The sequence below is a fragment of the Bubalus kerabau genome, chromosome 14 (assembly GCF_029407905.1).
Source record: "Bubalus kerabau isolate K-KA32 ecotype Philippines breed swamp buffalo chromosome 14, PCC_UOA_SB_1v2, whole genome shotgun sequence".
NCBI classification, from domain to species: domain Eukaryota; kingdom Metazoa; phylum Chordata; class Mammalia; order Artiodactyla; family Bovidae; genus Bubalus; species Bubalus kerabau.
In genome coordinates, this window is record NC_073637.1 from 57,150,274 (window position 1) to 57,171,841 (window position 21,568).

Sequence of the window (21,568 nt, forward strand, 5' to 3'; positions counted from 1 at the left end):
GTGAGAATATTCCGCTTCAGTTTCTGTTTGTGCCACTCGCTCCATCCACATCAGAGAATTCTACAGCTTTCTAACCATACCTGAGCTAAACATGACAAAGTCATACTAAGGAGGTCAGGAAAATAAAAAACTCTGTAGAATATATATATATTTAGCTAGAATTAAAGAAAAAAAGACAAAACAAAGGTGATAATATAATTTCAAGAAAAATGAGTGAGAGCATGCAGGGAAAAATGTTTCTTAATTTAATACTTTCCTATGTCATTCTTTGTTTAGAAGTGAAGCACTCTCATGTATGTCTATCATTAAATATTACTTTTTAAAAAAATAGAGTGTTCATTGCAGAATGGAAGGAGATAATTAGCATCATTGAATTTATAGTATATATTAATGAGTGGCTAACATTACCATTAAATTACTAACAAAAATGTTCCTTGCTCTGGACATTGATGATTTTCAAGGTTAATTCTGACACTGTAGGTAGTTTCTATTCCCTTTTTCTAGCTTTGCAGTTCCTTGTAAACCTACTTCCCCCGCTAAGGCTCTTTACCTTGTGAAGTGGCACCTCTTATCAGAGAAGCCTGGAACTCTCTCTTGAGCCCTTCTTCTCCTTCACCTCTCCCCCACACCATATAATCAGTTCTCCATTTCGAAATCTCTCTGACTCCATTGCCCAAATCCTAGTTAACCCATCAGCAGCAGAGATACGAAAACAGCTTTCAAACTGGCTTCCTGGCATCCATTCTCTCCCTCTTGCATTCTGTTCTACACACTGCAGTCAGAGCGATCATTTAAGAAACAACTACAGAGTGAAGCCCATCAGAAAGAGACAAACAAACACTGTACATTAGTGCATATATATGGAATCTAGAAAAATGGTACTGATGAACCTATTTGCAGGGCAGAAACAGAGACACAGACGTAGAGAATGGACCCTGTGGACATAGTGGGAGAAGGAGGGTGGGATGAACTGAGAGAGTATCACTGGCATATATACCCTACCATGTGTAAAACAGCTAGTGGGAAGTTGTCATACAGCACAGGGAGCTCAGCTCAGTGCTCTGAGATGACCTAGAGGGCTGAAACTGTGATAACTTAGATGGGTGGAATGGGAGAGTGGGAGGGGGGCTCAAGAAGGAGGGGATATATATACACTTATACACATATGTATCCCCTCCTTAGGGCAGTATTAAAGAATGACCTAATCATCGGACAATTGCCTTATCTCTAATCAGAACCTGCTTAATCATCTAATCAGGTCATGCTTAAAATTTTGCATGCTAGGCTTCAGCATTATGAGAACCAAGAACTTCCAGACATACAAGCTGGGTTTAGAAAAGGCAGAGGAACCAGAGATTTAAATTGCCAACATTTGTTAGTTCATAGAGAAAGAAAGGAAATTCCAGAAAAACATCTACCTCTCTTTTATCAACTACACTAAAGCCTTTGACTGTGTGGATCATAAAATATTGTGGAAAACTCTTAAAGAGATGGGGATACCAACCATCTTACCTGTCTCCTGAGAAACCTGTATGCAGGTCAAGAAGCAACAGTTAGAACCCTGTATGGAACAGTTGATTGGTTCAGGATTGAGAAAGCAGTACAATAGGGCTGTCTGCTGTCACCGTGTTTATTTAACATATACACTGAGCACGTCATGAGAAATGCTGAGCTGGATGAGTTACAAGCTGGAATCAGGATAGGTGGGAGAAATATCAACGACCTCACCTGTGTGGATGATGCCACTCTAATGGCAGAAAGTGAAGAGGAACTGAAGAGCCTCTTGATGAGAGTGAAGGAGGAGAATGAAAAAGCTGGCTTAAAACTAAACATTAAAAAAACTAAGATTATGTCATCCAATACCATTACTTCATGCATATAGAAGGGGAAAAGGTGGAGCTAGTGACAGATTTCCTCTTCTTGGGCTCTAAAATCACTGCAGACGGTGTCTGCAGCCATGAAATCAGAAGACGTTAGCTTCTTGGCAGGAAAGCTATGATAAACCTAGACAGTGTGTTGAAAAGCAGATACATTACTCTCCTGTCAAAGGTCCATATACTCAAGGCTATTGTCTTCCCAGTGGTCATGTACTGTTGTGAGAGCTGGACTGTAAAGAAGGCAGAAGGCCAAAGAATTGATGCCTTTGAACTGTGGTGCTGGAGAAGACTCCTGAGTGTCCCTTGGACAGCAAAGAGATCAAACCAGTCAATATTAAGGGAAATCAACTCTGAATACTTATTGGAAGGACTGATGCTGAAGCTGAAGCGCCAGTATTTTGGTCACCTGGTGTAAACAGTTGACTCATTGGAAAAGTCCCTGATGCTGGGAAAGCATCAGAGGAAGAGATGGCTGGGTGCTATCACTGATGCAATGGACATGAAATTGGGCAAACTCTGGGAGATGGTGATGGACACGGAGGCCTGGCATGCTGCACTCTATGGGGTCGCAAAGAGTTGGACACGACTGGACGACTGAACAACAACAATGGCTGATTCGTGATGTTGTACAGCAGGAACTAACACAACATTGTAAAATCAATTATATTCCAATAAAAAAGAAACAAAAAATAAAACAACAACAACAACCACAACCACAGCCAGTGTCTTGGTGTACTCTTCCTACATCTCTAGCACCTTCCTAATCCAGACTCATGCCTTGAGGGCTTTAGTCACTGAGTTTCTTCCATGAAGGCTAGGCCCTCAAGCTTAGTGTGCTCAGGCAGTACTCTAGGGCAGAAGGTCTCATGTGACACTGAAAATCACAGTCTTGGGTATTTTTAGTCCCTGTCCATTTTAAAGGCCTCTTTTGGTTGATTCAGTCTCTTCGGGATAAATGGCAGTCTTTGAGACTCTCCCCACCCACACACGCTCCTACAAGATGGCTTTCTGGGTATGCCACGTGACCTCATGCCAGCTGTACAAAGGTGCTTCACATCCATACACTGCTACTCCCATCTCTCCTCAGTGGTTTTTGGTGCAGGGTGGCACATCTGACCTGTTGGCATGGTTAACAGGTTCTCTCTGACCATCTGACATGTGAAGGCATCGATTTCTGCTGACTGCCAGCTAGAAACCAAAGACTTTCACTTGAAGAGCTGTTTTCCTGACACGACTCTTTGTCCAGAGGTCCCCTCAGTACTTAAGCAACCACTTTCTAGGACATCTGGAAACTTATACATGTCCTAACATTTTGTGAAGGCTGTGAGGGGCCAGAAGTGTTACTCCATGCATATCTTTCTTGCCACTTTGCAAAATTTTGCTGTGATGTCACTCCTTGCCAGGTTATAGGGCTTTCCTTGAGACCTCAAACCCTAATTCAGTTTAAGTCTTAGAAACAAGCCGTTAGCCTATTTTTCCTCCTGCCCCTATTTCCATGTTCTTAAACTGCAGTGTACTTATATCTGGGTATATAAATATCCAAATTTATATCTAAATCTGGCTAGCAAGATAAAACTGCTTTAAGAGACTGGAGGGTAGGAGAGGTTGTATGTGAAGCAATTTAGATTACATACAGGAAATAAATCACTTTTTTTTTTTTTTTTTTGACATTAGAGTGGCTAGTGTAGTAAGTACTGGACTTCAATACATGTAAAGGCTTACCAGGGAATTTTTTAGAGTCAGTGAACAATCTATATACACAGACCTGTATCTGAACCTGATGCAACTCCTAGACTAAATTAGAGACTATGTTGATCCCAAAGCCCTCACCCTGTAGATATAAGGAAACCCAAGGCTGAAGAAGAGTTACCTATGACTGGGCATAGAGTGAAAATCACTCAGTTGTGTCTGACTCTTCGCGACTCCATGGACTATACAGTCTATGGAATTCTCCAGACCAGAATACTGGAGTGGATAGCCATTCCCTATTCCTGGGGATCTTCTCAACCCAGGGATTGAACCCAGGTCTCCCACACTGCAGGTGGATTCTTTACCAGCTGAGCCACCAGGGAAGTCCAATGGAAGATCTGGCTGCAAACACAAGCCTGTGCTTCCTACTTCTTTCAACAGAGAGCTGATTAGCACTTTCTTCCATTCATGCAAACCTTTCCACAGGCTGATCCCCACAAGGGAGAAAGCTTTTGCCTGCCTAACTGGTAGAATTCCAGAAGAGCAACATGGCTGGTGCATGGGGTTAAAGCTCAGAAGCAAACCGCCTGGGGAAATCAGTGATGACCCTGGTGGCAGAAGATGAGAACACTCAGTACCTAAGTGGACACATAAGAGAGCCTGGGAGTTGAATGAAGAAGATGCTTAACAGGAATCGGGTAGATGAGGATTTTCTGAGTCTGAAATTTATACAACATGGAGACTCTCTTTAAGAATAAGTATTATTTGTACAACTTTTATAATAGTCAATTATTTGACCACATTATTAAGTGGACCATTCTTCCAGGGCCTTGAAAGTCAAAGCCCATCCCAGGACTTGTACAAGTAAAGGGACTTGAAGTTTAAGCTGGATGCTAATATTCCTCCTACAAAGACCCATATCTCATCCTCTTGGAGACGCATATGCCTAGACACTTGGCTTGACCACCAGAGACAACGGCATGGAATTACAGCTGAGAATGTGATTGCATGTCAAGAGGCCAGGAAAGTTCAGTTGCACCAGAGAGGTTTGGGCAGAGCAGAGAAGACCACCCACCCTGTCACAGAAACTATGAGGACAAGAGGGCAACGTGAGGGTCTGAGGTCAAGAAAGTCCCTTGTCATTCAGATACCAACTTGAAAAGATGGAGGAACAAAATCTGAAGGTTTGAACATTTACCCAAATGCTCAACCAGAGTCAGCCTAAAGAAACCATAATTTAAGCCACCAAAGTTACCTCTGGCAGAATAGCTGAGCTTATTTTTATCTCTGATACCTAGAAAATATGGTATAGTGAGTGAGTGTCAGAGAAAGGGGTGATGGCTAGTAAGGCTGATTAGGTCATTCACAGAAATGAAAGACAGGACATATTCTTGCACATTTGCGCTTATTAGGGCAAATAGATGACTTTAGAAATCCATCCTACTACTCCACCTCTCAGAATCTCCAAGGGTTTATTTATCTCCCTTAGGAAGACACCTACTGTCCTTTTTCTGGGCTTACAAAGAGCAGAACCTCTTTCGGTTTCCCATGATCTAGCACCTGTCTACCTCTCAACCTCGTCTCCAGCAGCTTGTTCTTCCTGGAGCCTTCTGCTGCAGATCTTCTGGGTCCTTTCCAGTTCTTCAATTGGACCAAACTCTCACTACCTATTTCCTCAGCTCCAGTATTCTTACCACCCACTTTGACCAACTCTTTTCATTCATTGACCAACTCTTTTCATCCTGAATCTCTCAACTATAAGGTCACTTCCTTAGGTCATTTTTTGGATCTTACGTTAGGTCAAATCCTATTATGGAAGTAATTAATTGCTACAATAACAAAATAGAGGTTGGAGTTTCTTCATAATGAGTAGAGCAGAGAAAAGGGTTTCCAGGTCCTTAGAGGGTTCAGGATGTTGGGGTTGGTGAGATTTCCTGAGCCTGGCTTACCAAGCCTCAATAGTGTTATTTGTGGATGCGGTTTTGGTAATGACATTACCCTTTCTCAAGTGTCTACTTTTCATACCTGCGGTGTCATTGGTTATGAACTGAGGGGGAGGATCACCAATCTCCAGTTCAACTGTGAGCTCCATGGATCTCTTCCTCCGCAGGCTCTCCCCTCGTATTACTTTGCTGACACGGATTTTGTCACTTGGTATCTTTAGGAACAAAGCAAGATTTCTAACCAGATTCTGAGAGCTATAAAAGTCATCCTCTGTTACAGCAGGTAATTGGAAAGAGACAAATACGACTGCAGTGGTGTGAACTTCCACAGGCATAGTTCCTTTAACCAAAAGGTAAAGCATCTGGTAGGTTCTATCAAAGTAGTTTTCACCAGGGACAGTGGAATTCAGGTTAGGAAGTAATTGCTCTACAAAGGAAAAAAAGCCAAAACAGCACAGTTACATCTATTTATATTATCATAATTACCATGCAGTATTTAATATTTGTTTAAATGTACGAAATTCTGAAAAAGTTCAATATTATCATTCTTTTACAGGAAAATGTGCATATTAAAAGCAAAAACATTTATAGAACTGAGGTGCAAAATTAGTCAATTTTTAAAATAATACTATTAATAATCATTATATATTAGATTTAGTATAAAAAACAACTAGCTATAGACAAACTAATGAGAAATAAAATCTAATTATAAACTAGAAATCTATGTTGTACTTATAATACTCTTTATATTTTCAGAATTTTAAAGCCATGACTAAAGGCATTTTGTAATTAAAAAATGTAAATTTAACTTTAATAGCCATTTAGTTTATGCAGTGCTTTATACCAGCTCTTAAGGAAAATTGATGATTCAGTGCTTCTATTTTTACTAAGGACAAAAGTATATACTATAAATGAAGTTTATATGAAAACATCTCAGAAGGATCTCACATCAATAACACAAGTTTACATTTCAGACTGAAAACCCTTTAGTTAATGCAAAACAAATTCTTCTAGGGCACTGAATTTTTGTAAGTGATTGAGATTATATATACCTATATATGTAATGAATAAGTATATATGTGATTTTAGGGCATAGTATAAACAATGTCCAAGAAGTAATAAATCCACTAACACATATTGAACACAAAGTCTGACTGTATAATACTGGAATGTGATATGAAGCTTCTTACCACATTTCATAGTGGGGCATACTGAGGAAAAGAAATTAGAATCTTAGAAAAAAGAGATTATTTCTTACTAACAGACATTCATAGCAATGGCATTAAGAAGGCATTTCATTATTACTTTATATTTTTGAACATCTACTTGCCATTTGGCGTAAACATTCCATGAATCTGAAGCATGTGCTTTTGTATTATAAATTGAAGCTGTTCTCAAGCTACCATTAGAGATGCATATATCACTTATTCTAGGTAACTTTCTCATGTCTTCACATTTTGGGCAACCTAAAGAGATATGTCGGAGAAGGCAGTGGCACCCCACTCCAGTACTCTTGCCTGGAAAATCCCATGGATGGAGGAGCCTGGTAGGCTGCAGTCCATGGGGTTGCAAAGAGTTGGACACGAGTGAGCGACTTCACTTTTACTTTTCACTTTCCTGCATTGGAGAAGGAAATGGCAACCCACTCCAGTGTTGTTGTCTGGAGAATCCCAGGGACGGGGGAGCCTGGTGGGCTGCCGTCTATGGGGTCGCACAGAGTCGGACACGACTGAAGCGACTTAGCAGCAGCAGCAGCAGCAAAGCGATATGTACAGTCATAATAGGATATTATTCTCATTCTAAGTGTCAAAGCAAAATGTTTGTCTAAAAACAATGCTATTTCAGAAAAAAATTTTCTAAAAGGGCGGTGGTGGTACTGTTTTGCAGACTTCTGTAATCAATTCCCTGTAACCAATTTATTAAATTCTACCTGTTGATATTCTATTTTCTTGACTTGAATGATAGAGTACTTTGTATCAAAAGTATTGTCTTTTTTTTTTTTTTTTAAAAAGAGTTAACATTTATAAAAATTAAGCTGCAAATAGGTGCAATCATTTGTGTCTAAAAATAACACTGACTCTCCTGGTTTACAAGGAGGCCAAGGAGCATAACAAAGAGCGTGGGTTATAGAGCTAGACTCTATGTGTTCAGTACCTTGCTCTGCCCCTCCAGCTTTGATATTGCTCTGGACTGAATTGTGTCCCCCCACTCAAATTCACCTACGGTAGCCATAACCCACAATGTGACAGGATTTCGAGATGAAGCCTTTGTGAAGTAATTAGGTTCAGATGAAGTGAGGGTGGGGACTTCATGATGAATTAAGGCCCTTATAAGAAGGGACACCAGAGAGCTCACGCTCTCTCCCCAGCCCCTCCCTGGCACCTGAGATTACAGTGAGAAGGCAGCCATCTGCAAGTATTCAGAACCAGACCATAATGGTATCTGATCTCACAGCCTCCGGAATACTAAAAAAATAAATTTCTGTTTTTAAGCCATCTAGTTTATGGTGTTTTGTTATGGCAGCCTGAGCTAGGACAGAGACCTTGGCAGATTACTTCATCGCCCTGTGTCTCAGTTTACTCATCTGTGCCTACCTCAGAGGGTTATTATTAGGACATAGGAACATCGAGTTATTATATACAAAGCACTTAGCACAGTGCCTGACACATAGCAATGTCTCTGGAAATAGCAGCTATTCATATTAGTAGAAGTAGGACTTGCTTCATAGACAGTAATGATTATGGGTTGTTCATTCATACTCTCCTGTCTAGCTTTTATTATGATCTACAGCACACATTGATGTAATCATGAACCAGGATTAGGGGGTGCAACAAAAATATGATGGTAAGTAGCACATGTGGAAAGGAGTGGACTGGGCTTATTAGGACCCTGTTTAACAAAAAAACTTCCAGGAGCAGAGATAAATCCCAGTTTTGCAACACTGGTAAATGCGCAAGTCAGCTTCTTTCATATATTTCCTTTAAATCCAGAGTTTATTTCACATGTTTACTTCACAATGTTCAGCTGCTGTTATGCTTTCTCGGCAATACTTCTGGTGACTACCAATGAAGTTAGGTTCTAACCTCTACGAAAGAGAAGTGAAGCAAACAGGGCAAAAATTCTAAGTGAAAGCTCTTCTGTACGCAGGAATAACTGAACTAAAAGTGTAGCACATAAATGTTCAGCCATGGTACACACAGACTTTTATCTGCAGGTGTGCAGATAGATACGAATTCCATCAGGAAGGATCTTTCAGGGCACACATGTTCTAAATGAACACATCTTAGTGTGTGGTGGACCGTGGGTAAACAGTTATTTTCTCTGTATTTGTCAAGGGCTAAGGAACTAAAAACATTAATAATGAAACACTATGAAGAATTTTATACACCATTAAGTACATAGACAATGTATGCTGTATGTTCTGAGCAAATACCTGTATACAGTTGTCTAGTAAGTTCACAATGTTTCTGTTGGGAGTTCCACACTGTGTTTTGGGGGCAGACCAGTGTATTGTTCACATAGACATCCAAACGCTGACGTGTGGGGAAAAAAATTCCTACCAGAACAGCCTATTAAAAATAAACAACATGTTTCCATGTAAAGAGAACAATGAAACATAATACTTAGAATTTAGCACTTTGAAAATATCCTTTATACATGCCTTCCATAGAATATTAAAACAAAGTTTTATGGATTTAGGGTAAATATTAAACTAAAAACTTTAAACAGATTTACATTCAACATGGGATCGCAAGGAGTTGAACATGACTGAAGCGACTCAGCATGCATGCAAACATGCAAGGTGTGTGTGAATTCATGGAAAGGGCTTCCCATGTGGTGCAGTGGTAAAGAATCTGCCTGCCAATGCAGGAGAAGCAAGAGACTTGGTTTTGATCCCTGGGTCAGGAAGATCCCCTGGAGAAGGAAATGGCAACCCACTCCAATATTCTTGCCTGGGAAATTCTCTGCCCCATGGACAGAGAAGCCTGGCGGCAGGGTCTCAAAGAGTAAGACATGACTGAGCAATTGAGCATGCACGTATTCATAGGAAAGAATGCAATGTAAGAAAAAATACTAGAGGACAACCTCTAAATTAAAGAAAGAATTCCTTTAAAAAATGACGTTCAACACAGGCTTTCAATTCCAGGGGCAGGGAAAATGGGAGCATTAGCAGTGCTCTTCTGTACAATGCAACCACACAAAGTTAGGTACTTAATGTTGAAAACACTGCTCATCTCTGAGAAAATTTTGTTAGTAAGATAAAAAAAAAAAATCAGTCAAAATAACTATCCTGATTATTGTGGGTCATTGTTCATGTTCATTCCCCATATTTCATGCTATCAGATAAAGTAAGGAGACTTGGCTTTTGCAAAGGCGGGGCAGAATTTATAAGAAATCTAATAAGCTACACATAAATATTCTCTTTCACTAAAAAAATTGAGTCCCTGTCTGATTCAGGCACTATTTTAGGAACTTTCAAAAGTCCCCACCCTCTTTGAGCTTACATTCTAGAATAGAGAGACAATAACTAATAGAAATAAAAAAAAATTAGAGTATGAAGCATGTTAAAAGGTGAGAAGTGCCATAGAAAAGAAAGGAAAGGTAGATCAGAGTCTGACTAACTGGGTGAGCCAGCAGGGAGGGGTGGTCAGGGTAGGCCTACAAAGGAGAATGAGAGTTGAGGAAGTTGGGAGTAGAATGTAGAATGTTCCAGGCAGACTTACCATCGTCGGAAATGCAGGCCCAGAGGGTAAGATGTCTGGTGTGGTGAGGAATAGCAAGGGGCACAGCATGGCTGGAGAAGTCAGAGCGCTAAGGGATGCGGGAGATTTTCAGGTGCCCTGTAGACCATTGTGAGGACTCCGGCTCTTGTACGGAGACAATGGGGAAATTACTGCAGGGTTTGGGGCACAGGGGTGGCCTGCTCTGACCTGTGTTTTTGAAAGTATCTCAGTGGTTACTGAGCTCTGTTACTGAGAACAGACCACAGAGGGGGCAAAGGCAGAGCAGGAGGAGGAGTTGGGAGGGAACTGTCTTACTCCAGGGAGGAGATAATATTGGCTCAAGCTGGATAGAATCACTGGAGGTGAGGAGTGGCCAGATCCTGGACATTTTGCAGGAACTCTCAATAGGATTTGAAGATGGGCTAGATGAGGAATGTGAGAGAAAGAGAGGAATAAAGAATGATTCCAAGATTTCATCTAGAGCAGCTGAAAGGATGGAAATGCTCTCGCCATTCTCAAGTGTTTCCTTTCCTTACTCCTCTCTCTGCCTCGTCTCATACTCATTACTGATGAGTATCAGTTCCTGATACTCTGGGACTTCTGAGTCTCATACTCTTAGGAAAAAAATCTATAGTATGAGACTTCTACTTAACCTCATACTCTTTTCCCACTGACATAGCATAAAGTTAATTATCCCAGCTGAATTCATTTTACAGCAAAGAGCTGACATTATTGAAGATATTTTAGATAATGTGTTGTGATCTCTGAAGTAAGTTGCAAAGGTGTATTTCTGACATATATAAATAACAGCAGCATGGAAGAATGACAATATAATCCTAAGGGGCTGGTTTTAGATGCATGGTATTTTTATGTACAAGTTCAGGTTTTGCTTGCTAATCACACAAATCATAGGGCTCACTGTCACACCTCAGATGTAGCAGCACAAGCCAGTGCATATGTGGAGAGGTGTTGGGAACTCCTGTGTGCTCTCAGGCTGATAAAGCTGTCTGGATTCACAGTATTCTTAGTGGTGGTTCCTGAAAAGGAGCTGTAAGGCTGATGTTGTTCCAGAGGACAGGGAAGGAAGTAAAGTCCTTAGCGGATAGATATATATGCAAATAACACCAATAACTCTTTATTTAAGCCTTTGTTTTTTTTAAGTTTATTCATTATTTTTTTCTGGCCACACTGTATGGCATGCTGGATCTTAGTTCCCCGACCCATGCAGTAGAAGCCTCGAGTCTAAACCACTAGACTGCCAGGGGATTCCCCAGTAATTCTTTTTTTGTTGTTGTTTTTAGACTTTTTAAAATAAATTACTTTGAAATAATTGAACAGAAATAATCGTCATAGAATTACTGAATGACAAAGTGCATTTCTTGACAAAGTCAATAAATGAAATAATTTTTATTATTTTTTACATACCTATCAATAATTACTTCATTTATTTATTTAAATATTTTTTATTTTATATTGGAGTATAGTTGGTTAACAGTGTTGTGTTAGTTTCAGATAGACACGTGTATATGTACCACTGAATCAATCACTTTGCTGTACACCTGGAACCAATAATAAAATAAGAAATTATTTCTATCTTGCCTTACCTTGTCATGGTCAACATTAAGCAACATCAGTCGAAGATTCTGAGGACTGGTGCCTGTGAAGTAGACCTCGTAAGATTTGCCCAGAGCCACGATGCTGTGAAACAGGGACAGTCTTCTCTGGCATGTGTACCCGGCACACCAGCCATGATCCTGCGGGCCTACATCCACACAAATGAAAGTTCATGTTCCGTATTATGAATATTACTAGTGCAAAGCCTGAAGTGTAACTGTATTCAAAATAAATTGCAGTGGTCAAGTTCAGCATTTACAGCCATTATCCATCCACACGTCCATTCAGTGATCTAAGCTATTTCTGAAGCCTTGCCTTAAAAAAGAAGGCAGGGGTCTTTCCTGTGATTCAGTGGTTAAGAACCCAGCTACTAATGTGGGGGACACAGATTTGTTCCCTGGTGGGAAGATAAGCCCGAGCACCACAACTATTGAGCCTGTGCACCATAGAGCCTGTGCTCCACAACAAGAGAAGCCACTTGAACAGGGAGTCTGGACACCACAAGTAGAGAGCAGCCCATGCTCGCTGCAACTAGAGAAAGCCCAGGCACAGCAACAAAAATCTGTGCGTGGCAACAAAGGCCCAGTGCAGCCAGCAAATAAAGGCTCCTGACGGACTTTAAGCAAACAACAATGTGTTGCACGGAAACTTTTTTTTTTTTTGAAAAGGAAGGCAGGGAAGCAACTCCCTCTCTACTATCCTTACTTTTAGACAGCCCAGAGTCAGAAGGTAAATTAATATGTTGAGGATCTGCATTGGAAGGTTATTAAAGGAAATAGCAGGTTTACTTATTTTAATAATCATGTCCAGGCCCCACAGTGAGGAAGAAAATGCTTGATGCTTTCTCCTGTTTCTCCTATCAAATGTGACTTTGGGTGGGGAAACAACTTTCTCAAACCATTTATTGAGAAATACACTCTAGCAGAGCTAATTTGCTAAAAATACAGCTTGTACCTAGAAAACATACACAATTGAATGTCCAAATCACTGATGTATTATTTCTTTCACACACTCATTTGTTCATTAGTTAATTTCTTAACTTGACAAACTTTTAAGTTTATTTTTATTGCCTTTAACATTCCTTCTTATTTTAATATTTTTGTGAACGAGGATAGGTACTATTGGAGGGTCAACATCATACATAAACAGAAGAAACGTGAAAAATAACACTCCATTAAACTCTCTCAAAAGCCAAAAGAAAGTGGACAATTTCACCTGAATCCAGACATTTCCAGAACACATGTAACATGACTTGTAAGAAACTTCTCTATTGCACTTCAGTTTTAAAGTGGCTGGGATTATATATATACACAGCAGTGAGATATGGAATGATGAATTTTCCTGATGTATTTGTTCATTAGTTTTGCTCAATTTCCTAGCTTGCTTGGAATTATCAATATTTATAACTGAACTTCGATTGAATTTTACATCAATATAAACTTCTGAAGCTCAAATAGAGCATAACATATTCCTTAGCATTAGAAACATAAATCCTAGGATGGGGAACATGTGTATACCCATGGTGGATTCATGTTGATGTATGGCAAAACCAATACAATATTGTAAAGTAATTAGCCTCCAATTAAAATAAATAAATTTATATTAAAAAAATAAAAACATAAATCCTGCTTTTAAATAAACCTTCTTTGTGGGTTTTGGACACAGACATTTCTATGCATAAAATAAAAAAATTAGAGTAACATAAGTCATATTTTAAAAACAAATAAAATTAAGGGAAACTTTGGTGGTATGTACTAATTTTATCTTGGAATTATTCTTTCCACCTAGTAGAGACATCCCAAGCTTCAATAATCCTTCTAACACTGTCATACTTTTTGCCACATTGCTATTATTTCCTAACAGAGGCAGAAGATATCAAGAAGAGGTGGCAAGAATACACAGAAGAACTGTACAAAAAAGATCTTCACGACCCAGATAATCATGATGGTGTAATCACTGACCTACAGCCAGACATCCTGGAATGTAAAGTCAAGTGGGCCTTAGAAAGTATCACTACGAACAAAGCTAGTTGAGGTGATGGAATTCCAGTTGAGCTATTTCAAATCCTGAAAGATGACGCTGTGAAAGTGCTGCACTCAATATGCCAGCAAATTTGGAAAACTCAGCAGTGGCCACAGGACTGGAAAAGGTCCGTTTTCATTCCAATCCCAAAGAAAGGCAATGCCAAAGAATGCTCAAACTACCGCACAATTGCACTCATCTCACACGCTAGGAAAGTAATGCTCAAAATTCTCCAAGCCAGGCTTCAGCAATATGTGAATCGTGAACTTCCTGATGTTCAAGCTGGTTTTAGAAAAGGCAGAGGAACCAGAGATCAAATTGCCAACATCCGATGGATCATGGAAAAAGCAAGAGTTCCAGAAAAGCATCTATTTCTGCTTTATTGCCTATGCCAAAGCCTTTGACTGTGTGGATCACAACAAACTGTGGAAAATTCTGAAAGAGATGGGAATACCAGACCACCTGCTCAGCCTCTTGAGAAATCTGTATGCAGGTCAGGAAGCAACAGTCAGAACTGGACATGGAACAACAGACTGGTTCCAAGTAGGAAAAGGAGTCCATCAAGGCTGTATATTGTCGCCCTGCTTATTTAACTTATATGCAGAGTACCTCATGAGAAATGCTGGGCTGGAAGAAACACAAACTGGAATCAAGATTGCCAGGAGAAATATCAATAACCTCAGATATGCAGATGACACCACCCTTATGGCAGAAAGTGAAGTGGAACTAAAAAGCCTCTTGATGAAAGTGAAAGCGGAGAGTGAAAAAGTTGGCTTAAAGCTCAACATTCAGAAAACGAAGATCATGGCATCTGGTCCCATCACTTCATGGGAAATAGATGGGGAAACAGTGGAAACAGTGTCAGACTTTATTTTTCTGGGCTCCAAAATCACTGCAGATGGTGACTGCAGCCATGAAATTAAAAGACGCTTACTCCTTGGAAGGAAAGTTATGTCCAACCTAGATAACATATTCAAAAGCAGAGACATCACTTTGCCAACAAAGATCCATCTAGTCAAGGCTATGGTTTTTCCTGTGGTCATGTATGGATGTCAGAGTTGGACTGTGAAGAAGGCTGAGCACCGAAGAATTGATGCTTTTCAACTGTGATGTTGGAGAAGACTCTTGAGAACCCCTTGAATTGCAAGGAGATCCAACCAGTCCATTCTGAAGGAGATCAGCCCTGGGATTTCTTTGGAAGGAATGATGCTAAAGCTGAAACTCCAGTACTTTGGGCACCTCATGTGAAGAGTTGACTCATTGGAAAAGACTCTGATGCTGGGAGGGATTGGGGGCAGGAGGAGAAGGGGACAACAGAGGATGAGATGGCTGGATGGCATCACTGACTCGATGGACGTGAGTTTGAGTGAACTCCGGGAGTTGGTGATGGACAGGGAGGCCTGGCGTGCTGAGATTCATGGGGTCGCAAAGAGTCAGACACGACTGAGCGACTGAACTGAACTGAAACTATATTCTCGTTAAACTGACATGCATATGTGCTAAGTTAGTTTAGTCATGTCCAACTCTTTGTGACCCTATGGACTGTAGCCCACCAGGCTCCTCTGTCCAAGGGATTCTCCAGGCAAGAATACTGGAGTGGGTTGCCATCACCTCCTCCAGGGGATCTTCTTAATCCAGGGATCGAACACACATCTCATGTCTCTTGCGTTGGCAGGTGGGTTCTTTACCCTTAGACAGTCACTTTTTAAAATTTATTTAAAAGAGAAATGTTATATCATTATTATAAGTGGAAAACTTGTAATGCCTTTCAGGAAAAGCAAAATATAAAAATAAGTAGAATAAAATCTTTCCCCATATAAAACAGAACAATTTGTAAACCTCTTCATTAGTCACTTACTGGTCTAAAATTCTTTCCATGATTTCTCTGCTTTATAAAATCTGAAAGGTAGAATTTGAAACTGGGTTGACTGTAGGTCATAGACACCAGGCAGATTATATGTCAGAGCAGAATTGTGGAGCGAGTTAAAATCAATGAGCTGACATAGCTCATTCTAGTCTCTTCAACAAGGTAAAAAAATGAACTTGTAGGGTATTGGCTATTTTGGGAATTTCAGAATATTCTGGTATATGTTGTGACATTGTCAGGACAGAGAGATCTTTCTGATCCTGGTTATGTGCCCCTTCAGCATTTCAAAGACTCTAAAAGCACGATTAGGGACTAATATTTGAGCCCCCAATGCCACTTCAGGGATATATAATGAGTCCTTGCCCTCTGTTTTAAGTAGCTTTTAGAAGTTCACCTGTTTATTCAAAAACTCTCGGACACCAGAGTTAATCTGAATCCTCAGGAGACCACTGCCTTCCATTATATGAGAGCCAACAAGGGCCAGAATGGAAGGGACCTAGACTCTGGAGCTTGACAAGATAGTCTTCATAGGCAAAGAAATCAGGATGGACAAAAACCAAAGCCAAACAAAAAACCTCACAACTCACTGATTCAAGATTAAATCTTACAAGGATTCATGAAAATGAAAGGTGTAGGTTGACACTGTTCCTTCTCAAGTATTACAAATATCACATTATCAGTTTTTTAATTTATGTAAGGAAAATTGGGTTTTTTTTGCAGACATTCAGATCAATTTTTTCTTAAATGTATTTATGCCACTGCTGCTGCTGCAGCTGCTGCTGCTGCTAAGTCGCTTCAGTCGTGTCCGACTCTGTGCGACCCCATAGACGGCAGCCCACCAGGCTCTGCCGTCCCTGGGATTCTCCAGGCAAGAACACTGGAGTGGGTTGCCATTTCCTTCTCTAGTGCATGAAAGGAAAAGTGAAATTGAAGTCGCTGAGTCTTGTCCGACTCTTTGCGACCCCATGGACTACAGCCTACCAGGCTCCTCTGTCCACATTCATACCTATAAAGACGACTCAAGGCATAACCTGCCTGCTCTTCTTTTAACGGTCAGTTTAGAGTCATTGCCTGCTTTCTAATGGGAGGGGTACTGCTGAAGAATCAAGTCTCTTTCCCTTCCTTAGATCTTTCTTACAATCAGAAGGCAAGGAAGTTCAGATGTTTGCCAGTTCTTTGTGATAGATAATTTATGAGATATGTCCATGAATCTAATAAAGAGTGAATGCTTTGAGTAACTCTACTTGATTTACATTGAATACCTACCATTAATGAGATCAACATAACCACTGCTCACTATAGCCACCGGGGAGAGTCTTCGAGTTTCTGTGTCGGAATCTAGGCTTTCGATAACCATCATTGCATATTCCATCCCAAAGCACCTATGGCCCTGCCATTCTGGAATGTATTTACAGGTTGAATCTCTAATGATTCCTGGAAATGGTAGAAAACACATTTATAAATGAAACAGAATCTCCTTACAAAAGCATTCACATATTATCTTTTGCTTGTACACATGATTAATAAGTACAAAATATACATTAGAGTACATCAATCATTAAAAATAAAAAATATGTTTTGTTCCATGAACCTGAATACTAACAGAGTAAGAGCCAACAAACCTTTATAAGGTGCTTTTTCAGTGACAGGAATTCTACTTCCATTTGGGAATGTGAGCATCACCTTAGGAATTCTATAGTCTCCAATTCCAAACTGGCTATTTCCATTCCATTCATATTCTGCTTCAGGTATCACTGAACCAGAATTCCCTAGGAAGGAGCCATCCATATCTCTAAGTAAAGATTTCCTTTTGGCATCACAAACCATATCTACACAATCTGATGGATTCACCTTACTGTGGAGAAAAGGTGAAATGCATAAATACTTAGATTTAGTATAAACTCCCTATTTCTGGAGAGCATTAAAATATAGTTGCATATTTGATTAGAGCACCACAACATTGTTTGAATCTTATTTCAGAAAGGATTCAAAGTGGGGCCAAGTAGCATATATAATTAGCATTGTAATGATGCTTTCCCATTGTATTGACTTGGTCTATTATTATGATTCATTAACATTTCAAAAGGACAATTTTTATCTGTTGAGAAAAAAATTAAATTCCATTTTGCTATTTTATATTTTGTTGAATGATACATTTCATATTTGTGCATTGCTCAAAATATACTAACACTGCTCAAAGAGTAGGTAAATTACTCAGTAGTGCAGACATATAAAATCCTTGTGTTGGCAGGGAAGTCTTTATATTTTTCCCTTCCTTTTCTTCTTTTTAATGGTTCTTTAAGAATTATAAATGTACTGCATGTTTCCTATAAAATAAATCCTTAATAAAAGCTCAGTCCACTTCACTTTCTATCCCAAGTTTTTAGGCTCATCAACAATTATAGATTAGTATATATTCATTCTTGTAGGCTTTAGTCTATGTATATACAAGCGGATATACTTAAATTATAATTTTTATGCTATATATTTTAATAACCATTCTGTAGATATCCAAACTGTAAGAGATGAAACACTATAATCCCATCATGCAGTTCAATCATAGATGGTATTCTGCTTTCATCTTGAGCCACCTGGAGTGTTGACTGTTATTAGGTATAATAATAAAAATGGCTGCTTAATTTGCAATGTACTAGACATTGTATGGAGAATCCCAGGGATGGGGGAGCCCGGTGGGCTGCTGTCTATGGAGTCGCACAGAGTCGGATACGACTGAATCGACTTAGCAGCAGCAGCAGCAGCAGCAGCAGACATTGTATATACATGGTATATACTATACTTACACTATATGATACATACAATGGGGAAATAAGATTTATTCCAGAGTTATAGAAACAAAATACTATCTAGTAGACCTGAGCTTTTTGCTAAAAAAGATGTGAAACTATAAACTATTCCTTACTCTACTCTATTAGTTTTGGAGATGATTTGAATAAACATTTCTGTAGGCTATGTGTTCTTTGTGTTCAAGTGTGTGCAGAGTGTTTTTGTGAGCAAGTCTGTGAATAGAGTGCCCAGTGGCACTCTTACATTATAGTGTAGGGCTCCATCTTACTTCAGGTTCCAAAGAAACAGAACCTGAGATGTGGATTTTTGTTCAAGTGAGTTATAAAGAGAATTCTCAATAAGGAAAGGAGAGAAGAGGAAAGGAGAGAAGCCATATACAGCAAGGGAAAAAAAGGTGGACAACTATGGTCTACATACCAGCTTCAATCTGATCTCAAGAGAACCTCTGGATCATGAATTACACCCAGAGGGGTTCTACCTCTTCTTGTATAAATTAATCATTTTTTTAAGGACTGCAAGAAGGTGGTAGTAGGGAGAGCTTTAGCCTCTCAGAACTACTCCTGTTTGAATAATCTTCTGGAAAAGCAGGCAAATGTAGGTCATTACTGGCCAACATGTAGAGCATTTGAGGACGGGATGAGCTACCTAGTAAAAGGGATCTGGGACTGTGCCAACAGTATCCCAATAAAAGCATAGAATTCAAAGACATATTTTAAAACATAATGTTTTCTCCATGACCTAGATATTAAAGTTGTATATGAAATCTGAAAGATTCAATGATAACTAAATAGGAGCTAATAGCTCATATTAGCTATTAGGAGGGGGGAGCCTCTAGTGAGCCAAAAAACACTTCAGTTTAACAGTTATTGAGGAGATACTGGGTTTTCATCAAAATAAGATCAGAGGAAATCAAACTAATTAAGAAATATTGCATTTCTCTGAAAAGATATCTATCTAATTAGCATTATTTCTTGTCTTCTCTCTGTACTGAAAATGGTCAAAGAGCTCTAATGGAAATTTTCTTTCCTCCAGTACCTTCTTATATCTAAATTCCTGGTCTGTCCATCTTATGAAGAATAGCAGTTACTGGCTATATTCCTTCAAGACTTAGGATCTAAGTGGTTCAACTTCTAGAAATATTCTGACACCAACTAACCTTTGTGATTGAAAAAAATCATCATTCAAAGTTTCTGCATATTCTAAATCACATGATTACAATGAATCATTTAATTTCCAAATATACACTGTGGTGCACATAATAAGATATTTGGAAAGCAAAAGGAAATAAAAGAGGTAAGGTAAAGAGAAGAAATGATAGACATGATTTTCATTTCTAATGACTATTAATGGAGAGATCTTAATGTACAAATACACTTTGGACTCAGTCTGTTATCTTTCATGTTTAAAGATGGTGCTGTTTATGATACACGAGCAGAAAAGAATGAGAAAATATACATAATAAGGCCTAGATTCTTCAAGTTACCTGAAGGCATAGATATATTAGACACTTTCATAATGCCAATTAAAATTTCATAGACATGAACAGTTACTTTAAATACAGCAACTTTCTCAGGTCTATGGCAGGGAAATAAAACAATGGAAAACTGTGATGACAGGGAAGAAGAAGCTTAATTTTCACATATTTTACCTTAAATCAGGCCTATGGATAAATATTTTCGATTGTTCAGTAGTGTCAACCAGCTGTATGTTCTTCACATGAATTGGATGCTGTAAATCCTCATTTAAAGGGTTAGTAATGAATATTACATTAGTTTCACCTGAACAAACATTTTTAAATCCAACAAACGTTGTATCTAAAACAAAAATAATAGGAAAATGATTATCTGCTGTAGAGAAAGTGTCGAATCAGTTTTGTTTCAAATCTGTTGCACCAAACATGTCATTTAACACTACATTGAACACGGAGCTCTTACGTGTCAGGTAAGTGTTAGTCGCTCAGTCATGTCTGACTCTTTGCAACTCTATGGACTGTAGCCCACTTGGCTCCTCTGTCTTTGGGATTCTCTAGGCAAGAATACTGGAGTGGGTTGCCATTCTCTTCTCCAGGAGATCTTCCTGGCCCAGGGATCAAACTTGAGTCTCCTGCACTGCAGGCGGACTTTTTACTCTCGGAGCTACCAGGCGAGCCCATGTGTCGGGTAAGACCACCACTATTTGTGGACTAAATCCACACCACTGAGTAGTCTTCTCTTGTATTTCCTCTGAGCTTGGCATATTTTCTCTGTGATTTGCTTTATACAATGGGACAAGAGTAACATAAACAGATTTGAAAAGAGCTTGCATATGAGGGCTCACTCTCTTGGTACTTTGGGGGAATTCTGTGATTATCAGCATGTGAGTAAGCCTAGGAGATGTTTGGCTCAATCATTCCCATTATCCCATCAAGGGCCAGCACCAATCACCAGACATGGAAGTGAAACTATCCCAGACTAACCAGTCCCTAAGACATCTTGTAAAATGACAGCAGCTCAGTGAACAGTCCTAGATAAGATTAGCAGAACTACTCAGCTGAACAAAACCTAGATTGCCAAGCCACAGAATCATGCGCTAATAAATGGTTGTTTAAAGGCTCTGAATTTGGAGGATGATTTGTTATGCAGAAAAGGATAACTGAAACACTATTGCTCCCTTGGTTTTACTGCAAATATTTGTGGTCCAAAGATAAAACTGATTGGATCAAAAAACAAGCTCTTTCGCACTTAAAATTTCATTACTCAAAACTTAAAACAGTAAAAAGTGGCTCCAAAAAATGCTCAAATTAGCTATGTGCTATCTACTACCCTGCTTGATTACATTTTATTGTAAGAAAATATTGCATATACATGAATATAAACCTGTAGAATAATATTAACAAAATATTGCAGCAGTAGATGCTGTTCATACACTATGCAGATATCCTTTATTGGTCTTAAACCCATGAGGCACGTTAAGCAATTTTTGGCGAGGCTATCCACGTTATAAAGTGAAAGTCGCTCAGTCATGTCTGACTCTGCAACCCCATGGACT

At 39.3% G+C, this 21,568-nt stretch overlaps 1 protein-coding gene and 1 long non-coding RNA gene across 2 annotated transcripts in view; one reads left to right on the forward strand and one right to left on the reverse strand.

The window, feature by feature from the left end:
• LOC129626948 (uncharacterized) overlaps positions 1–21,568 on the forward strand; it is an 84,854-nt gene that overhangs the window by 26,882 nt on the left and 36,404 nt on the right. The gene's annotated exons all lie outside the window — the stretch shown is intronic.
• PKHD1L1 (PKHD1 like 1) overlaps positions 1–21,568 on the reverse strand; it is a 178,619-nt gene that overhangs the window by 12,400 nt on the left and 144,651 nt on the right. The window contains exons 68-73 of the mRNA XM_055546412.1: positions 20,190–20,355; positions 17,359–17,591; positions 17,003–17,170; positions 11,838–11,995; positions 8,943–9,078; positions 5,592–5,936 (exon numbers count right to left, since the gene is read on the reverse strand). Of these exons, the coding sequence (XP_055402387.1) occupies positions 5,592–5,936; positions 8,943–9,078; positions 11,838–11,995; positions 17,003–17,170; positions 17,359–17,591; positions 20,190–20,355 (1,206 nt within the window). The remainder of the gene's footprint in view (positions 1–5,591; positions 5,937–8,942; positions 9,079–11,837; positions 11,996–17,002; positions 17,171–17,358; positions 17,592–20,189; positions 20,356–21,568) is intronic.